The 13,832-nt window shown below is 57.7% G+C and overlaps 1 protein-coding gene across 1 annotated transcript; it reads left to right on the top strand.

The window, feature by feature from the left end:
- Nucleotides 1-677: 677 nt before the first annotated feature.
- Nucleotides 678-13,620, top strand: NFKBIE (NFKB inhibitor epsilon). The gene is made up of 6 exons (XM_065679998.1): nucleotides 678-1,220; nucleotides 11,254-11,356; nucleotides 11,881-12,112; nucleotides 12,284-12,372; nucleotides 12,603-12,851; nucleotides 13,152-13,620. Exons 1-6 carry the CDS (start codon nucleotides 859-861, stop codon nucleotides 13,215-13,217), a joined length of 1,101 nt encoding a protein of 366 aa, XP_065536070.1. The 5' UTR covers nucleotides 678-858; the 3' UTR covers nucleotides 13,218-13,620.
- The last annotated feature ends 212 nt before the right edge of the window (nucleotides 13,621-13,832 follow it).

Here is a 13,832-nt window from a genome sequence, read left to right as displayed (position 1 = left end):
CTCAGCTATTTAGGTCTATTCTGAGGAAACCTCACTGCTTGCGACACTGTAAAGTAACTAGATTAAGTCCATGCAGATCCATGAGGAACACAACTGAATAGTTTTGATGTTGGAAGGGGGCACTGAAAAGCAGCCTCGTCAATCATTCACAGGCAGGGACTATTGTTTGAGCTTCTATTTTCAGCTTTGATCTCTGTGTTCTGGCTGTTCTTGTGTGAGCCCAGCAGTCCACTGTGGGCTATTTGCCACACAGAAAGGCAATGCGAAGTGGCTGAACCAACCGACTTGTTCAGCCAGCTGTAGAAACTGCCTGGCTTCTCCCTTTGCCTGTACAGGCGGGACAGACAAGAAGTGTCTCCGTGGTTGAAACGGGTTAAACCATGCACGTGGGAAAAGCAGGCGCCTCCTCGCACCTATCTCTGCTGCCTGCAAGTGGCATCCCCCGTGCCGTTTCTCACAGAGCCTGTTTGACAAAGCCCCATCCCACCCCTAGCAGAGCCGTCTGCTGTTTAAAGGACCCCGGCAGAGCGGGCAGGGGAGGGGGCAGGTCCGGGGCACCCCGGCGGCTCAGTGCAGCGTTCCGCCTTGCGCACCTGGGCGGGTTCTCTCCCTCCCGGTGCTCTAGAGCGGCAGAGGAGAGAGGCAGCCCCGGCCGGGGGGACCAGGCGGGGCCGGGGCGGCACGGCACGGCACGGCACAGGGGGAATCCCGGGCAGGCGGGGCCGGGCGCGGCTGAGTCAGGAGGAGGAGCCGAGGGCTCAGCCTCAGCGCCGGCCGCCGCTCGCCGCCTTTCCGGCCATGAGCCCCCCGGCCGTGTTGGGGCCGGGGCCGCGGCGGGCGGGCGGCGGGCGCTGAGCGATGTCGCGAGCGGAGGGCGGCGAGTGCCGCAAGGAGGCTGCGGGCTGGGAGGGCGAGGACGGGCAGTGCGACTCGGGCATCGAGTCGCTGCGCTCGCTGCCGGGCGGGAGGGAGACCCCCGCCGCCGCCGCCGCCGAGACCTCCCCCGCTGAGATCCCCCCCGCCGCCGGGATCCCTCCCACCGACACCTTTGCCGAGGCCGCCGCTGCTGAGGAGCGGCTCGACTCCAGCTACGGCTCCGGCGCCCTCCCCGAGCCCCTGCCCGCACCGCCGGCCGCCTGCCGCGCCGAGGAGCCGCCGCCCCGGGGGCTGAGCCGGCAGCAGCTGGAAGCTCTCACCTACCTTTCGGAGGACGGAGACACGTGAGTGACCGCGGACCCTGCCCCGCGGCCGGCCGGCCGTCCTTCCTCCATCCATCCCTGCTCGGGCGGGTTTGCCAGCCCGGGCGCCCCAGCCCCGGGCTCGGCCCCTCGCAGCCAGCCGGCAGCGGGGAGCCGGTGCCTAGAGATAAGCCGGGTTTATCTGCAGTGGTCCCCAGCCCTGTCCCGAGGAGCGCCCGTTCTGCTGGGCTGTGAGGGACTCCGTAAGCCCCTGTCCTAGTGCTGAGCATGGATGCTGGGCACCCTGGCATGGGTTTGGGCGGGTGACCAGTGGGGCATCTGAGCCAGGTCCAGAGAGTGAGCAGGGAGAGGCACTGCAGGCAACGTGGCACAGAATGGACCCACTTGGGGAAGTAAAATTCTACTTGCTATGGGGCTGCTAGCAACTGGAGGGGCAAATCAAACTGCCACTCTGTCTCTTCCCTAGACAATGCAGTGTTTCCTCCCCAAGGAGGAAGGCTTGGTTGTATGAGATAGCACATAAGCAAGAGATCAGCTAAGCAGGGCAAGACCTTGAGATGGTTGTGTTAGGGCCAGAGATGCTGCTCAACCGAGCAACCCACGAACTATTTGTTCTCAGGTGGAAATAGCCTTGCCTTGCCAACCCGCCCGCACAGCACAGCTTTCAGCACAGTTGTGACGCATGCCCTGCTACAGGGCTGCCCTCCTGAGCCTCTGTGACAGAGATGAGTGTTTCTTTTCACAAGGGGGGGGGGGGGCTTCCCACATTTGTGATGCCCTCTCGAGGGCAGAGGCATCACACCAGAGTTATTTGGTTTGGCTTCTGGTAACTGCGTTCAGCTAATCACAGCGCTTTCCTGTCATATGTTCCCTCGACAGAAGGTTTTCATAATGAGTGCATCGGTGCACATACAGAGCATGAGCAAAGTGTGCTCACAGCTAAGAAGGGCAAAAGCTTTCCTCCAGACCTAGGTTGGACTTTAATACCAAGTAGTGATGCAAGAGGAAGAGAAACTGAGAGGCACTGGCACAAGCAAGCAGATGTCTTCAGCAGAGGGAGCAGCAAGGAGGCTCTGTCCTTGCCTGGCAGAGCACATTGGTTCTGAGGCTGAAGATGAGCTGGGAGCCAGCTGGAGTGTTTACTTCCCGGTTAGGAAGGAGCCTGTGCATCTGCTAATTAGTTCATTAATGCTCGCTGGGGGATCTGCTCCCAGGATTGGCTGGAAGTCTCGCAGCAAGCAAGGTTATCCTAAACCAGCCTCCCACGCTCCCCAGTCAGGCGCCTGCATGATGCTTCCTAGTCCTGTCCTGGCTGCAGGCTGGCTCTGGGGCTCCTCCGAGTGGAGGAGCTTCACCACCTTTCCCAACTGTAACACTAGAGCCAAGGTGCCCACAGGGAGACCCAGGAGTCGTTTAAACTGTGGAAGACGAGCTCCCCGGGCTCATCAGTCACACAGTGCCCAGGGCTCCCTGCTTGCTGTTCTTTGGTGAACCTGATAGGTCCGGCTGCTTGGAGATGCTTTGGCTGCTTCGGGCTGTTCTGTAAGGTGGCTGAGCCCTTTGCTTGTCAGACATGCTTGGAGAGACCTAACACAAGCATCTCATTAACTAGGAAAACATTAATCAGTGGTGCCTTGGTTACTGTAGGCAGGAGAGGCTCTTGGAGAGCTCTCCAAATGGTTGCAGTTGCTCTTCTGTTTTCTCTCACTCACAGTTCAGAACAGGAAATCAGTAAAGAGTGAGGGAAGGAGTGAAAAGTCAGCTGGTGGTGCAGCTCTTAGAGCTCTGGGCAGGCCATGGCTGTGGCTGTGTCAGAGCTGGCATTCTCGGGATCTACTCCCAGCACTGTGAAGAAAAAACCCTATTCTTGTGGTTAGAGTGGCTGTGGATTTCTGCCTCTGCTATTCCTGTCTCTCCTCCTGACCCTGTGGCAGAGGTAGGCGGCATTTATATTTAGAAATGCTGAACATCCACCACTGAGTTGATGCAAATGGGGACTGAGAACACCCAGCGACTCACTGAGCTGCCTCCGGTTCTGTACACAAAACCAAGTCGGGGCTGCTAGTAATGCTGAAGTCTATGGAGCAGTTGCTCATCTAGTGACAGAAAGTCCCCAGAGAAAAGGAATCAGATGGCTTCAGGCTGCATCCCTTACATCCAGCCAGACAAACCCATCAGCTTCTTTTCATCTTTGTCAGTGGTGCATTTCCTTGTGTGTCTTGCTTTAATATCTGCCACAAAACAGCTCCAGGCTGAGAATTAACATCATGCTATCACTGTATGTCAGGAGACTTGGGCAACAACACTTTCCTGTAATTGTAATTCTGAAAACACAAAAAGTTCAGGGGTTTTGGCCAAGTAGTTCCCGTTTCCCCAGATGCCCTGGCTGGTACCGAGCAGAGAGCAGCCTGCACAAAGGGAGCTGGCAGAAGTCTTGGCTCTCCATCTGACAAAACTCTTTGCTGACCATAGCTGCCCCAGGCTTGCCCACCCGTGCTGCTTTGCGGTGTGCCTGTGAGCGGGCTGTGTTTTTCAGCCCAGTGCTTGTTGGGGAAGTATGGGAGGCAGAGGAGCATGTGCTCAGGCGGGTTGGAGCATCAGCAGGATCCTCCTTGGAAACCTTCCTGCCTGCCTCTGTGGGAGAGGAGCGTTAACCCAGGCAGGGTGAAGCAATGGGGCTAAAACGGGCTCTTCCTGTGCTCAAAATTAGAAGGGGTCCTGTTTCTGCAGGAAGGAAATTGGCTAACAAGGGAGGTGGGGGGTGATGGCCAGTGAAATGTGTGGGTGCCGTCTTCCAACAATCATCTGCCCAAGCGTCAGCTCTCCTCCCGCCTGCCCGGTGCTGCTGGCAGTCCCTCTGCCTCAGGGAAGTCAGAGCTGCAGTAGCTGGGCTCCAGCACCCCAAGAGAGAGCAGCAGAGCTGGCATGGCAGGAGAGATCAGGGATGAGGCATGGGGTGAGAAGCAGAAGATGGTGGGGGCACTTAGGGAGGTGATACATATCCTGCTTATTCTGTGGCTGGGTAGAGAGCAAGGCCTGTGAGCTCAAGCACAAGCAGTTTCCTCCAAGCATCCATCTTTTCCTTGAGAAGCAAGTGGCCTCCTCCAAGCAGCCATCTCTTCCCTGTAAACCAGCTCCTTTTCTGCTGAATGGAGTCCCGGTGGGACTGCTCCATGTGGAAGTGAAGGGAGGGGCTTTCCAGCATGCAGGCATGGCTAGTTCTGACCAGGCTGCAGGCAGCTATATTGCTGTGCCTTGGCCTCCGAACAAGCTCAGCCTTTGCTGGGCCTCACTGAGGAAACTCTCTTTCCCAGCCTCGCCAGGCAGATGTATGAGTCCAGTGTCCTGGGAAAGGGGTGAGTATGGGACCAGCTCCTGTGAAATGAGATAGATCACCTATTGCATTCCAGCACAAGGGAAAACTTCACCTTTCACTTGGGCTTGTGGCAGTTCTGCCAGCTCTGGAGAGGAAGAGTTGATGGACCAGTGTGGGAAATTAGGCAGAGCCTTCCACTCTCTAGGACTGCATATTCTGTCTTAAACTTCAAAACATGTTTTTCCTTTCTGCCCAGGCTGGTCCTTGGGCCACATACTAGTTTATGCCATCAGTACCTGATGCATGGTGATGGGCCCCTTGGGCAGCTGGTAGAGCTTGTGTAGTCTTGCTCTGAGCTATCTGGCTGTGCCATGCTGCAGAAGGCTGAAGGCTATGCCTCTGTAGGAGGGTAGCTGTCTTCCGCATGGGGATCCATATGCAAAGGAGCATGGCTCCTCTGTGGGGCTGAAGGTCAGGGGACCCCAGCTCAGTCATGAAAGAGATACCTTGGCCTCTTTCAGATGGAAAATGGGACAGAGCGGTTTTGGTTGGGTGTGTGTTTTGGGGAGGGAGGGGAGCAGAGGAAGCCTGACTTCCTCCTTCCACTAGAGACAAGTGCTGGCCTGTCTGCTGTTAAGAAATCACGTGCCAGTGACTTGTAGGCTGAGATGCCTTAACAAGGGCTTAGGGGACAGTTAATCGAGTAAAATTGGGGCCCCATGGGAGCTGATGTTCTGAGCTCTCCTCCACCATGATGGTAGGGAAGTGGTCTTCCCCACTGAGCCCTTCCCTGGGTGGGTAGGCACCCTGTGGGGTCACGAGCTGCTTCTCAGCATTCACCAGCGTGTGCCAGTCATAATCCTCCCACCTCATGTCTCTCTGTGCTAGAGGTCTTCCTTGTGCAGGGGAACAGAGGTTGACCCATCCAGGCTGCCTGCTCGATGCTTGCCCTCCTGATCACTGGTGTTGCTGAACCCCTGGATCCAAGTGTGTGTGACAGAAGGAAAACCACTGTGAAAGAAGCAGAGGGCTGGAGAGACACAGTTTCAGGAATGATTAAGAAAAGATGGATGCAGAGAGCAAACCTGGTTGCTGTTTGGCTGCGAGTCCCTTGGGCTGTAGCTGGCTGCCCAGCAGTCAGCTGGCTGTGGTTAGTGGGAAGGAGGGATGCTCTTGTTTTTTCCAGAGGACCTTTGGAAATCTCCTTTGCCCAATTGCCAGGGAAATTCAAGTCTGTCACGCATTGCTCCTAGCACACTGCTGTTGTAGGGCAGACAAGAGAATGAGTCCTAATGTGGGGCTGGCCAGAGGGACAGCGGAACCTTCTGTGTCCAGCTCCCCCTTCCTGAACTCTCAGCTCTTCCTCTGTACATGCTCAGGAGTTTGGGGTGCAGGAGAGGGCACAGGCTCCTTTAGGATGCCCCAGAAGCTGCTGGCTGCTGCAGGGGTCCCCTGTACAGCCTTGGTGTAAGGTGGGTAAGTTCTGGCACAGCCTTCTGAGATCATGCAGGCACAGAGGTTTTTTCCCCCGTTTTGGGTGACTTCAGCCTGGCCTGGAGGAAGTTTCTTCACACTTTCCACCTGCCTTGGTTTGCCTTGGAGCTGGGGAGAGGCACAGGGAACTTCAGCACAGAGGAAGCGAAGGAATGACTGGAAATTTCCATGTCCTGGGATGCAGCAGCCTGCTGCCTAGCTGTAACAGATCGGTTGAGGTGGGAAGGGCTTCAGGTCAGGCAGGCTTAGCTGCTGCTGTGAAAGGGTTGAGCTCAAATTAGCACAGAAAGTTTGATTTTTGTTGGCTTGTGGGGTTTTTTAATACAATGTGGATAAAAGGAATCAGATGTGACTGAGCAGGAAGAGAGGCCATGGGGTCTGAGCTGTGAAAGTGGTTACTGGGCACCTCTCGATGAGCTCCATGTGATACTCTGTGCATCTGGGAGGTGGAAAGCCCCTTTGATGGGGCACATGCAGGGCTGAGGGGGCCCTGAGATACCCAGGACCCATTGCTGGTCTCATTAGAAGAAAATCCTGAGGCAGTGAGGATACTTGCGAGGCTGTAGATGATTGCTGGGGTGCGTTGTACAGGCCCTGGCAAAGTCCAGGCACTGTCCTCTTCTGAGAGGCTGCTCTGACCTCAAGATATCTCAGCGTGTACAGAAACTGTAGGAGAATGTATTTGCCTCCTGATGAGTGAGAATGGGAATTTGCTCCATTTAAAAGGTCCATTGGCTGTGGCATTTTGGGATGTTTGCTGCTTTTACTGCAATTGTTCATCTTGCTTCTCAGCCATGACCCTCTGGGGTGAGACGGCCTGCTTTCTGGCTGGGCCCATCCCTGCAGTGATGGTAGTGTGGGACAGACCCCTGTATTGCAGGGAGCAGTGTTGCATCTGATGCATCTGATGTTCAGTGCTTGTGCAATCCTGGACACACCATCTGCTCAGAAACTGAGAAGAATGCTCACATGTGTGGGTGCAGAGGCTAGAGGGTGTGAGGCCAGGGGTGCCGTATGTGGGTGAACAGGGGCACCTTCATCTCCCCACCTCACTGGAAAACAAGACACCCACAGCCCTCTTGCAGTGCCTCCCCTACCAGGCAGCCTCCAGCACCCCTCATCGCCAGCAGCTACACCAGACCCTCTGCAGAGCACCACAGGAAAGCTGGAGGCTGGCTCCCCTGCTCCATCAGTTCCTAGCTCTCTCTTTGGTCCCAATAGCAGCAGCCTTCCTCCCCCCTCCTCCAGGGAAAGGGAAACGAAACCTGCACAACAGGAGACCCAGGGCTGGAGCAGGGGATATGGGGATGAGCCTACAGCTGGCTGGGATTCGCTGCTCCCTTGGAGCTGCCGGAGGGCAGCTGGAACAGCTTTTTGGAGCAGGGCAGCATTGCATTGGTATGCAGGAAGGGAGCCAGGCTGGGCTGGCAGAGGGCTGCAGGGCAGGATGGGGCTGTGCTGGCTGAGCCTGCTGGCAGAGGTTCATGCTGATGGCTGAGGAAGCGGTTAGCAGTGCAGGTTACGGGGCTGCAACAGGAGAGCAGGGTAAGTGTGGAATTCCCCTGCTGTTTTCCTCCTCCCTTGCTCTCCATAATGTTGCTGCTGGGGCCATTTCCTCTCCTGAACAACTTTTTCATGTGTTAATTGTTTGCATGATTTCACACTGCTCCACTCAGCCAAAATGAGGAGCTGGGAGTGAACTATTCCTGCTGCAGACAGGGATCTTATCTAGAAAGGGAGAAAAAAGTAGAAAGAGAAAAGAATACTAGGAAAAAGCTAATTCTACTGAACGCTGGAGCCCTTGTCCTAGGTGATTCTGGGGTTAGATAGTGAAGGGAGAGACTTCTGAGGACAAGGTGTCTTGTTCTACACATGGCGGGGATCTGCATGATCAGATCTGCACAGTCTTCCCCTTTTCTGGAGGGAGAGGAGAGGATAGCTGGAGATCTGCTGGGACTTCCTCAGTTCCGCCTGTGTCTGAGCTGGTGTCACCCTTACCCCATTCTCCTGTCTCCAATCCTCAGGTGCAGACAGTTTTCCTACCAGGCACTTGAGGTCACTCAGAAGCTTGGGAGATGGACAGCACTATGGAAATGGATGCTTTCCTGTGCCTCAATTAGGACTGCCTTGGGCATGGCATGCTCAGACCTGGGGACATCCCCAGGGATGGTCCTGACCTCTCTGCTCCAGCATCATTATCTCTCTGATGATGGGTAGATCGCCTTGTTCCAGGGATGCCCTGTGCCTTTGCAATTCAGAGCACTAATGAGACTGCTTGTGCCAGGATGGAGCTGGTGAGCAAGTGGCAAAGGTGAGAGCAAGCCCAGCAGTCTGTACTCTTAGGTTGACCACATTTCCCTTGCCCACAGCTCCTCCATCCACAGCCCTTTCCAAACGCATGTTTGCCCTTTCCAAAAGTCGTTGCTGGGCACCCACCCCGCAGCTGCAGGCAGGAGCATGGGGAGGTGGAGAGCAGGCAAGCAGAGAAGGCAGAGGTGTGCAGAGAGAGGGGCTGAGCGTGGAGGGGTGGAGGGTTTATTCTGGCCAAGGCACGTGGCTGGGTGAGGAGTGGTGCCTGGCAGCGAGCAGGTATCTCTCCATCACTGTGCCCTGGCTCTGAGGCCCAGCTGTGAGCGCTGTGTGCCTGCATGCAGCAGCCTGTCAGCAGCTGGACTGCACGCTGCCATGGCGGAGATGTGTGCATGTAGCCTTGGCCAGGAGAAGGTGGAGATTGGCACGATGCCTGCACCTCATGTCTCCCAGGGGTAGGAGGTTTCCCGGGTTAGCTGGAGGCAATCCTGATTCCGGGTTGGCACCAACAGCCTGTGGCACAGGGTGCACACGTGCTCTTGGTGCGCTCATTCCAGGTGTCCTCGCCGTGATTCCAAGTAGCTCACGGCTCTTGCAGCCATTTCAGGAAGCTGAGGGCTGTCAATGAGGAGGGGGGGGGGAAATGCAGAAATGAAAGCACAGGAGGAGGCTGGACCTAGGTGGAGAATGAAGAGGGAAGGGTGAAAGCAATCCTTTGAAGCAGGCACATCCCAGCTTTGGGGTGAAAGCCTGAGCTCCAGGTGGCTGGGGATGCTCAACCCCGTTGCCTCTGCGGCATAGGTCCCAAACTTGCTCAGCCCTGAGTGTCTGCTGCCTTGCTGAGCTGCAAAGTCACCCAAGCCAGGAACAGCTGCCTGGGGTTTCCACATCCCCTGGTGACTGCCCCACTTGTCCCCATGTGATGGCGTGGTGTGCTGTGGGTAGGGGCAGAGGGGATGGGGGATTCCTGGGCAGGCTGGGGCTGGCTGTGGTGGGGAGAGACCGCTGGCTCTGCTCTTTCCCCCAGGAGCCCAGCATGGCTCTGGAAAGTGAAAGCAGCGGAGGTTTAAAGTTCCAGCCCAGTTGCCTTGGGAAGTCCCCTGCCTGAGCAGTTGTATCTCTTCCGTACCTGAAAAAGGCAGATCCCATGGCCTTCTGCATGTGGTGCCTGGGAACCAGTGTGGAGAAACAGGGGCTGTCCCTGCAAGCAGGCAAAGGACACCTTGGTGCAGGTGCCACGGCAGGGACCAGAGGCCTGATGCAAAGCTCACAGGGAATCCCCCTGCCTGGATCATACCCAGGCAAGAGCCTGCCAACGGGAGGGGTGTTCTTAGAGCTGTTTCTGCAGCTCTGCCCCTCATTCTTGCCCTCTGCTACCCTGGCCTGGGCCCCTTGGCTGTGCCTCTGCCCCTGCCCGTGGAGATGCTCTGCCCTGGCTCACAGCCCCCTCCCCTGCCCTGGGAGCACTGGCAGTGGGGATGCACCCCGTGGTGGTGCAGTGGCAAATGTGAGTGGCCTCTCCTACTATTGGGGAGTTCTCTGCTGCAGCATGACCCGGGGCTTCCCCGGGGACAAAGCCTCTCCTGCTGGCTATAGCTTTTCCCCCTGATGGCAGAGCAAAGGGGAACCAGCCTTGTTTTGTCACCAAAAATGGGGCTTAACTTTGGGAGAGTGGCCTCTGGGTTTCTCAGCACACTCATGTCACCTGGCAGCTCGTGAGAAGGCAGCCCCACTTCTTCACTGCAGCACTCTGGGGCCAGGTCTTGCCCTCCCGCCTGTGAGGGATGCTGTCCACCTCTCACTGCAGGTGCCATCCCAGAGCTGGGCTGTATGGTGAGCAGGGTGTCTTGCTGGGGCTGGCACAGCTCTTGCCCTCCGTCCATCAGCCCTGTTTGCCTTCAGCAAGCAGCATGAGTGGCAGGAGCCTGCTTAGAGCCTGGGTTTCACTTTGGAGCTGACATCTGACAGAGATAAAAGCCACCCAGTGCAGTGGCGACAGTGGCTGGGACTGGTCCCTCCTTCCAGGGCGGCCTGGAAGTGCAGCAGGTTATCAGAGGGGACTGGAAATTCCCTCTCGGCACTGCTTCTGTCACGGTCTCACTTCTGTTCTGAGTGCACAGCGGCTGGCGTCAGACCCAGCTGGAAACAAAGCCTTTCCTTGGGCTGGGGGACTCCAGGCTCCCTGGCCACCCCATGGCTGTGGGGTCCTGAGGAGCAGGACTGCATGCTGGCCACCCAGCTCTGATGGCCCCAGTGTCCCTGTGCACTCTCCGGCTCCATGCCAGCACTGTCACAGCAGGGCTGGAAGGGAAGGATAAGGATATGGGGGAGAGAAGAGGAAATCGGTGTGGGACGGCAGCGTGGCAGGCATGGGGACTGTACCCTGCAGGTGATCTTGGACGAGTGCCGGGCTTCTGCCCAGCGTTGGCTGCCTGCCTGCACGAGGGGAGAGCGGAAGCGCGGTTCGCAGCTGGCAGCGGGTTACTGGAATTCCCCAGGCAACAGCCAGAGCCCATAGCTCCCTCTGCAGCTGCCAAACCCAGCCCTTAGGCTCAGGGGAACACATCCCAGGCTTTTTGGACCTGCACCAGTTGGAGGTCTGGCTTTGGCCAGTGCTGAGTCTAAGCCCTGTGCATGCTGTGAGGTGTGAGGGAGGACTCAGCATGAACAAGAGGGTCTGTTCCCCATGTAGATCAGAGTGAAGGACTGCCCTGGGGAGCCTCAGGCCACATTCCTGTCTTAACCTGCTGCTGAGCTTCCCCAGGGAGAGGGCAGGATGGAGGAGTTCCAAGCTGGTGACAAGGGAAGGGAACTGGGTAAGGTGCGTAGATCACTCCTCCATGGAGCAGTGGAAGATACCTGCTTCTGAGCACAGCACTTGGGACTTATTTTTCTTCCCCCCCCCCCCCCCCCCCACTTCCTGTTCCTCCATAGGTTGGTTCACCTGGCCATTATCCACTGCGTCCCAGCTGTGGCACTCTGCTGTATTGCTCATCTGCCCAGGGAGGTGCTGGAGATCCAAAATGATCTTTTCCAGGTATGAGGATGTGATAGGCAGAAGATGGGAGGAAGGTGGGTCCTCCCTCAATAGGTGCCCAATCTGTCTCCAGGCCCTCAAACCTGCTTCCTCCAGAGCATGGCTAACGTCCCATGTGAGCAGCCCCTTTCCAGGGAGGGGAAGAAGGGTATGGGAGACGCCCTGAGAAAGAGGTGTGAGAGCTCCCAGCAGCACAGGGTGAAGGGGTCCTTTACAAGGCCTAGGATGTTTCAGACTGCCCTGGAGGGTGGAGCAGCCATGGCTTGAATATGGCAGGGTAGATAACCCGGGAGAGTGAGATCTGCCCCCCATGGGTGATCCCTGAGCTGAGGCCCAGCGGGGCAGCAAGCTGTTTGCACTGCCCCGGTGTTAGCCACGCTTAGTGCCGGGACAGGGATGGGTTCCTGCTTGGCAGCCTGTCCGTGCCACCAGGCTGGCTCCTGTAGGCTGGTGTGTCTCATCCTGCCTGGTGTCCTGCAGGGCATTCCCCCCTTCCCTGATTTCCGTCCCCACCTCCTCTCTAGACCCCGCTGCACCTCGCCGTGTACCTGGAGCAGCCCAGTGTGATCCAGGCACTGATCCACAAGGGAGTGAACCCCGGGCTGCAGGACCGCAACGGCAACACGCCGCTGCACCTAGCCTGCGAGCAGCAGCACATGCAGTGCGCCCAGCAGCTGCTGCAGGGCACGGCCCCGCCGCAGGGCACCCCACAGCCCCACGGGCACCACCACGACCTGCAGCTCCAGAACTGGCAAGGTGAGACCTGCAGGCAGCCCGGTGTGGAACCAGTGGCCGGGTTGGGCCACAGACCATGAGCTGTGTACGCAGGGATCTGGGAGTGCAGCAGAGTGGGCATGCAGACAGGGCTGGTGTGCCTCAGGGTGGATTGGGCTGACTGTGGTTCTCTCTCCTGCCTCCCCATCCCAGGCTTGGCCTGTCTGCACATCAGCACCTTGAAGGGGAACATCCCGATGATGTCTTTGCTGCTGGACAGCGGTGCCAACATTGACGTTCGGGTAAGGCTGAGCTCCCTTGAGCACTCCGTCCAGCTTCAGGGCAGGCACTGCTGTAAGAATGGGAGGCACTGGATTCTGAGGGAGCAGAAAGAAAAGGTCCTTGAGGGGCTGTTGGGTGCTGTGACAGCAGTCAGGGTGAGGACTGCCCCCTCTGCACCCTGTGAAGCGGGTGCTATGGGACCCATCTGAGGGGACCCCGCACGCACGCCCTTGTGGTCTGTGGGTTGCAGGAGGGCACAAGCGGGAAGACCCCATTGCACTTGGCCGTGGAGTGCCACAACCGCAGGGCTGTCCAGTTCCTGCTGCGCAATGGGGCGTACGTGGATGCGCAGATGTACAATGGGTGCACCCCACTCCACCTCGCCGTGGGCCGCAAGGATGCCGCCATCGCCGCCATGCTCTCGCACTGCGGGGCTGACACCCTGCTGAGGAATATGGAGAATGAGACAGCCCAGGACCTCGCTGATGGCAACGATGATGTGAGTCTGTGTGTGGGGAGGCTGTGGCTCTGCAAGTGTGTTAGGGGGGAAGCTCCTCAGAGGAGTTTCTAGTTGTGCCTGTCCTCCCCTATAGGGTGCAGGCATTGGCTCGGGGGTGCCTGGGGTGGCTGCCTGTTGCCTCAAGCCCTGGGGAATGCCCATAAAGGGTTTCTTGGCACTTCCCCAGTGAGGTGGGAGGCTTTAGGACTTGGGGGTGGGGGACTTAGGTCTGGGCCCCTACCCCAGCTCTGTGGACACACCACCTTGGATCTTTATACATCCACACCTTGGCCTTTGCAGCTCCTCGCCTTGCTGCCCTTCGATGACCTGAAGATCTCAGGGAAGCCTGTGGTGTGCTCTGAATGAGCGGCTGGACTCCTTTAGCCTGTTGGGCTGCCTCCTTGCTCTGCACTGCTGCCTGATGGGACCTTGCCTGCCTGCAGTTCAGTGGGAGCAGCACCACTATGGGACACCTATCACCCCCTCCCCTCTTTGGAAAAGTTTTGTTGGCCTCAGGCTGCCTTCCCAGAGGGAAGAAGGCAGCACTATGAGCACTACACAGGGGAGGCTTTTCCTTGAGTATTCGTGTCCAGCAGCAGGACTGAACAGGGGTCTCTAGCTTACACAGCGAAGGAGCAGGAGACGACTCCTTTGCACGCTGCATGGTGGACAGAGCATCCTCTGGCATCCCCCCAAATGCCATCAGAGTAAGCGTGCGGTGAGGCAAATGAACGCTCACTCTAATAAACATTTGTTCTTGCTGCGGGCACCTGAGGTCTCGTGTGATCAAACCCGTGCTGCTCCCCCGCAGCATCAGGAGGCTGAGCATCACCCTGGGGGCTGGGCACAGGGCTGCAGGGGCTTCCCCACCGGCCCGCTCCCTCTGGGCCTCTGCACAGCAGAAGGTGTGTGGGAACACAGGGACTTCCCCGCTTGCAAAGCCTTTCCAGTGCTCAAGGCTGAGGCTGGGGGATCCCAGCC

Source organism: Lathamus discolor, chromosome 5 (genome assembly GCF_037157495.1).
Source record: "Lathamus discolor isolate bLatDis1 chromosome 5, bLatDis1.hap1, whole genome shotgun sequence".
Lineage (NCBI taxonomy): Eukaryota > Metazoa > Chordata > Aves > Psittaciformes > Psittacidae > Lathamus > Lathamus discolor.
This window is presented reverse-complemented; position numbering and strand designations above follow the sequence as displayed.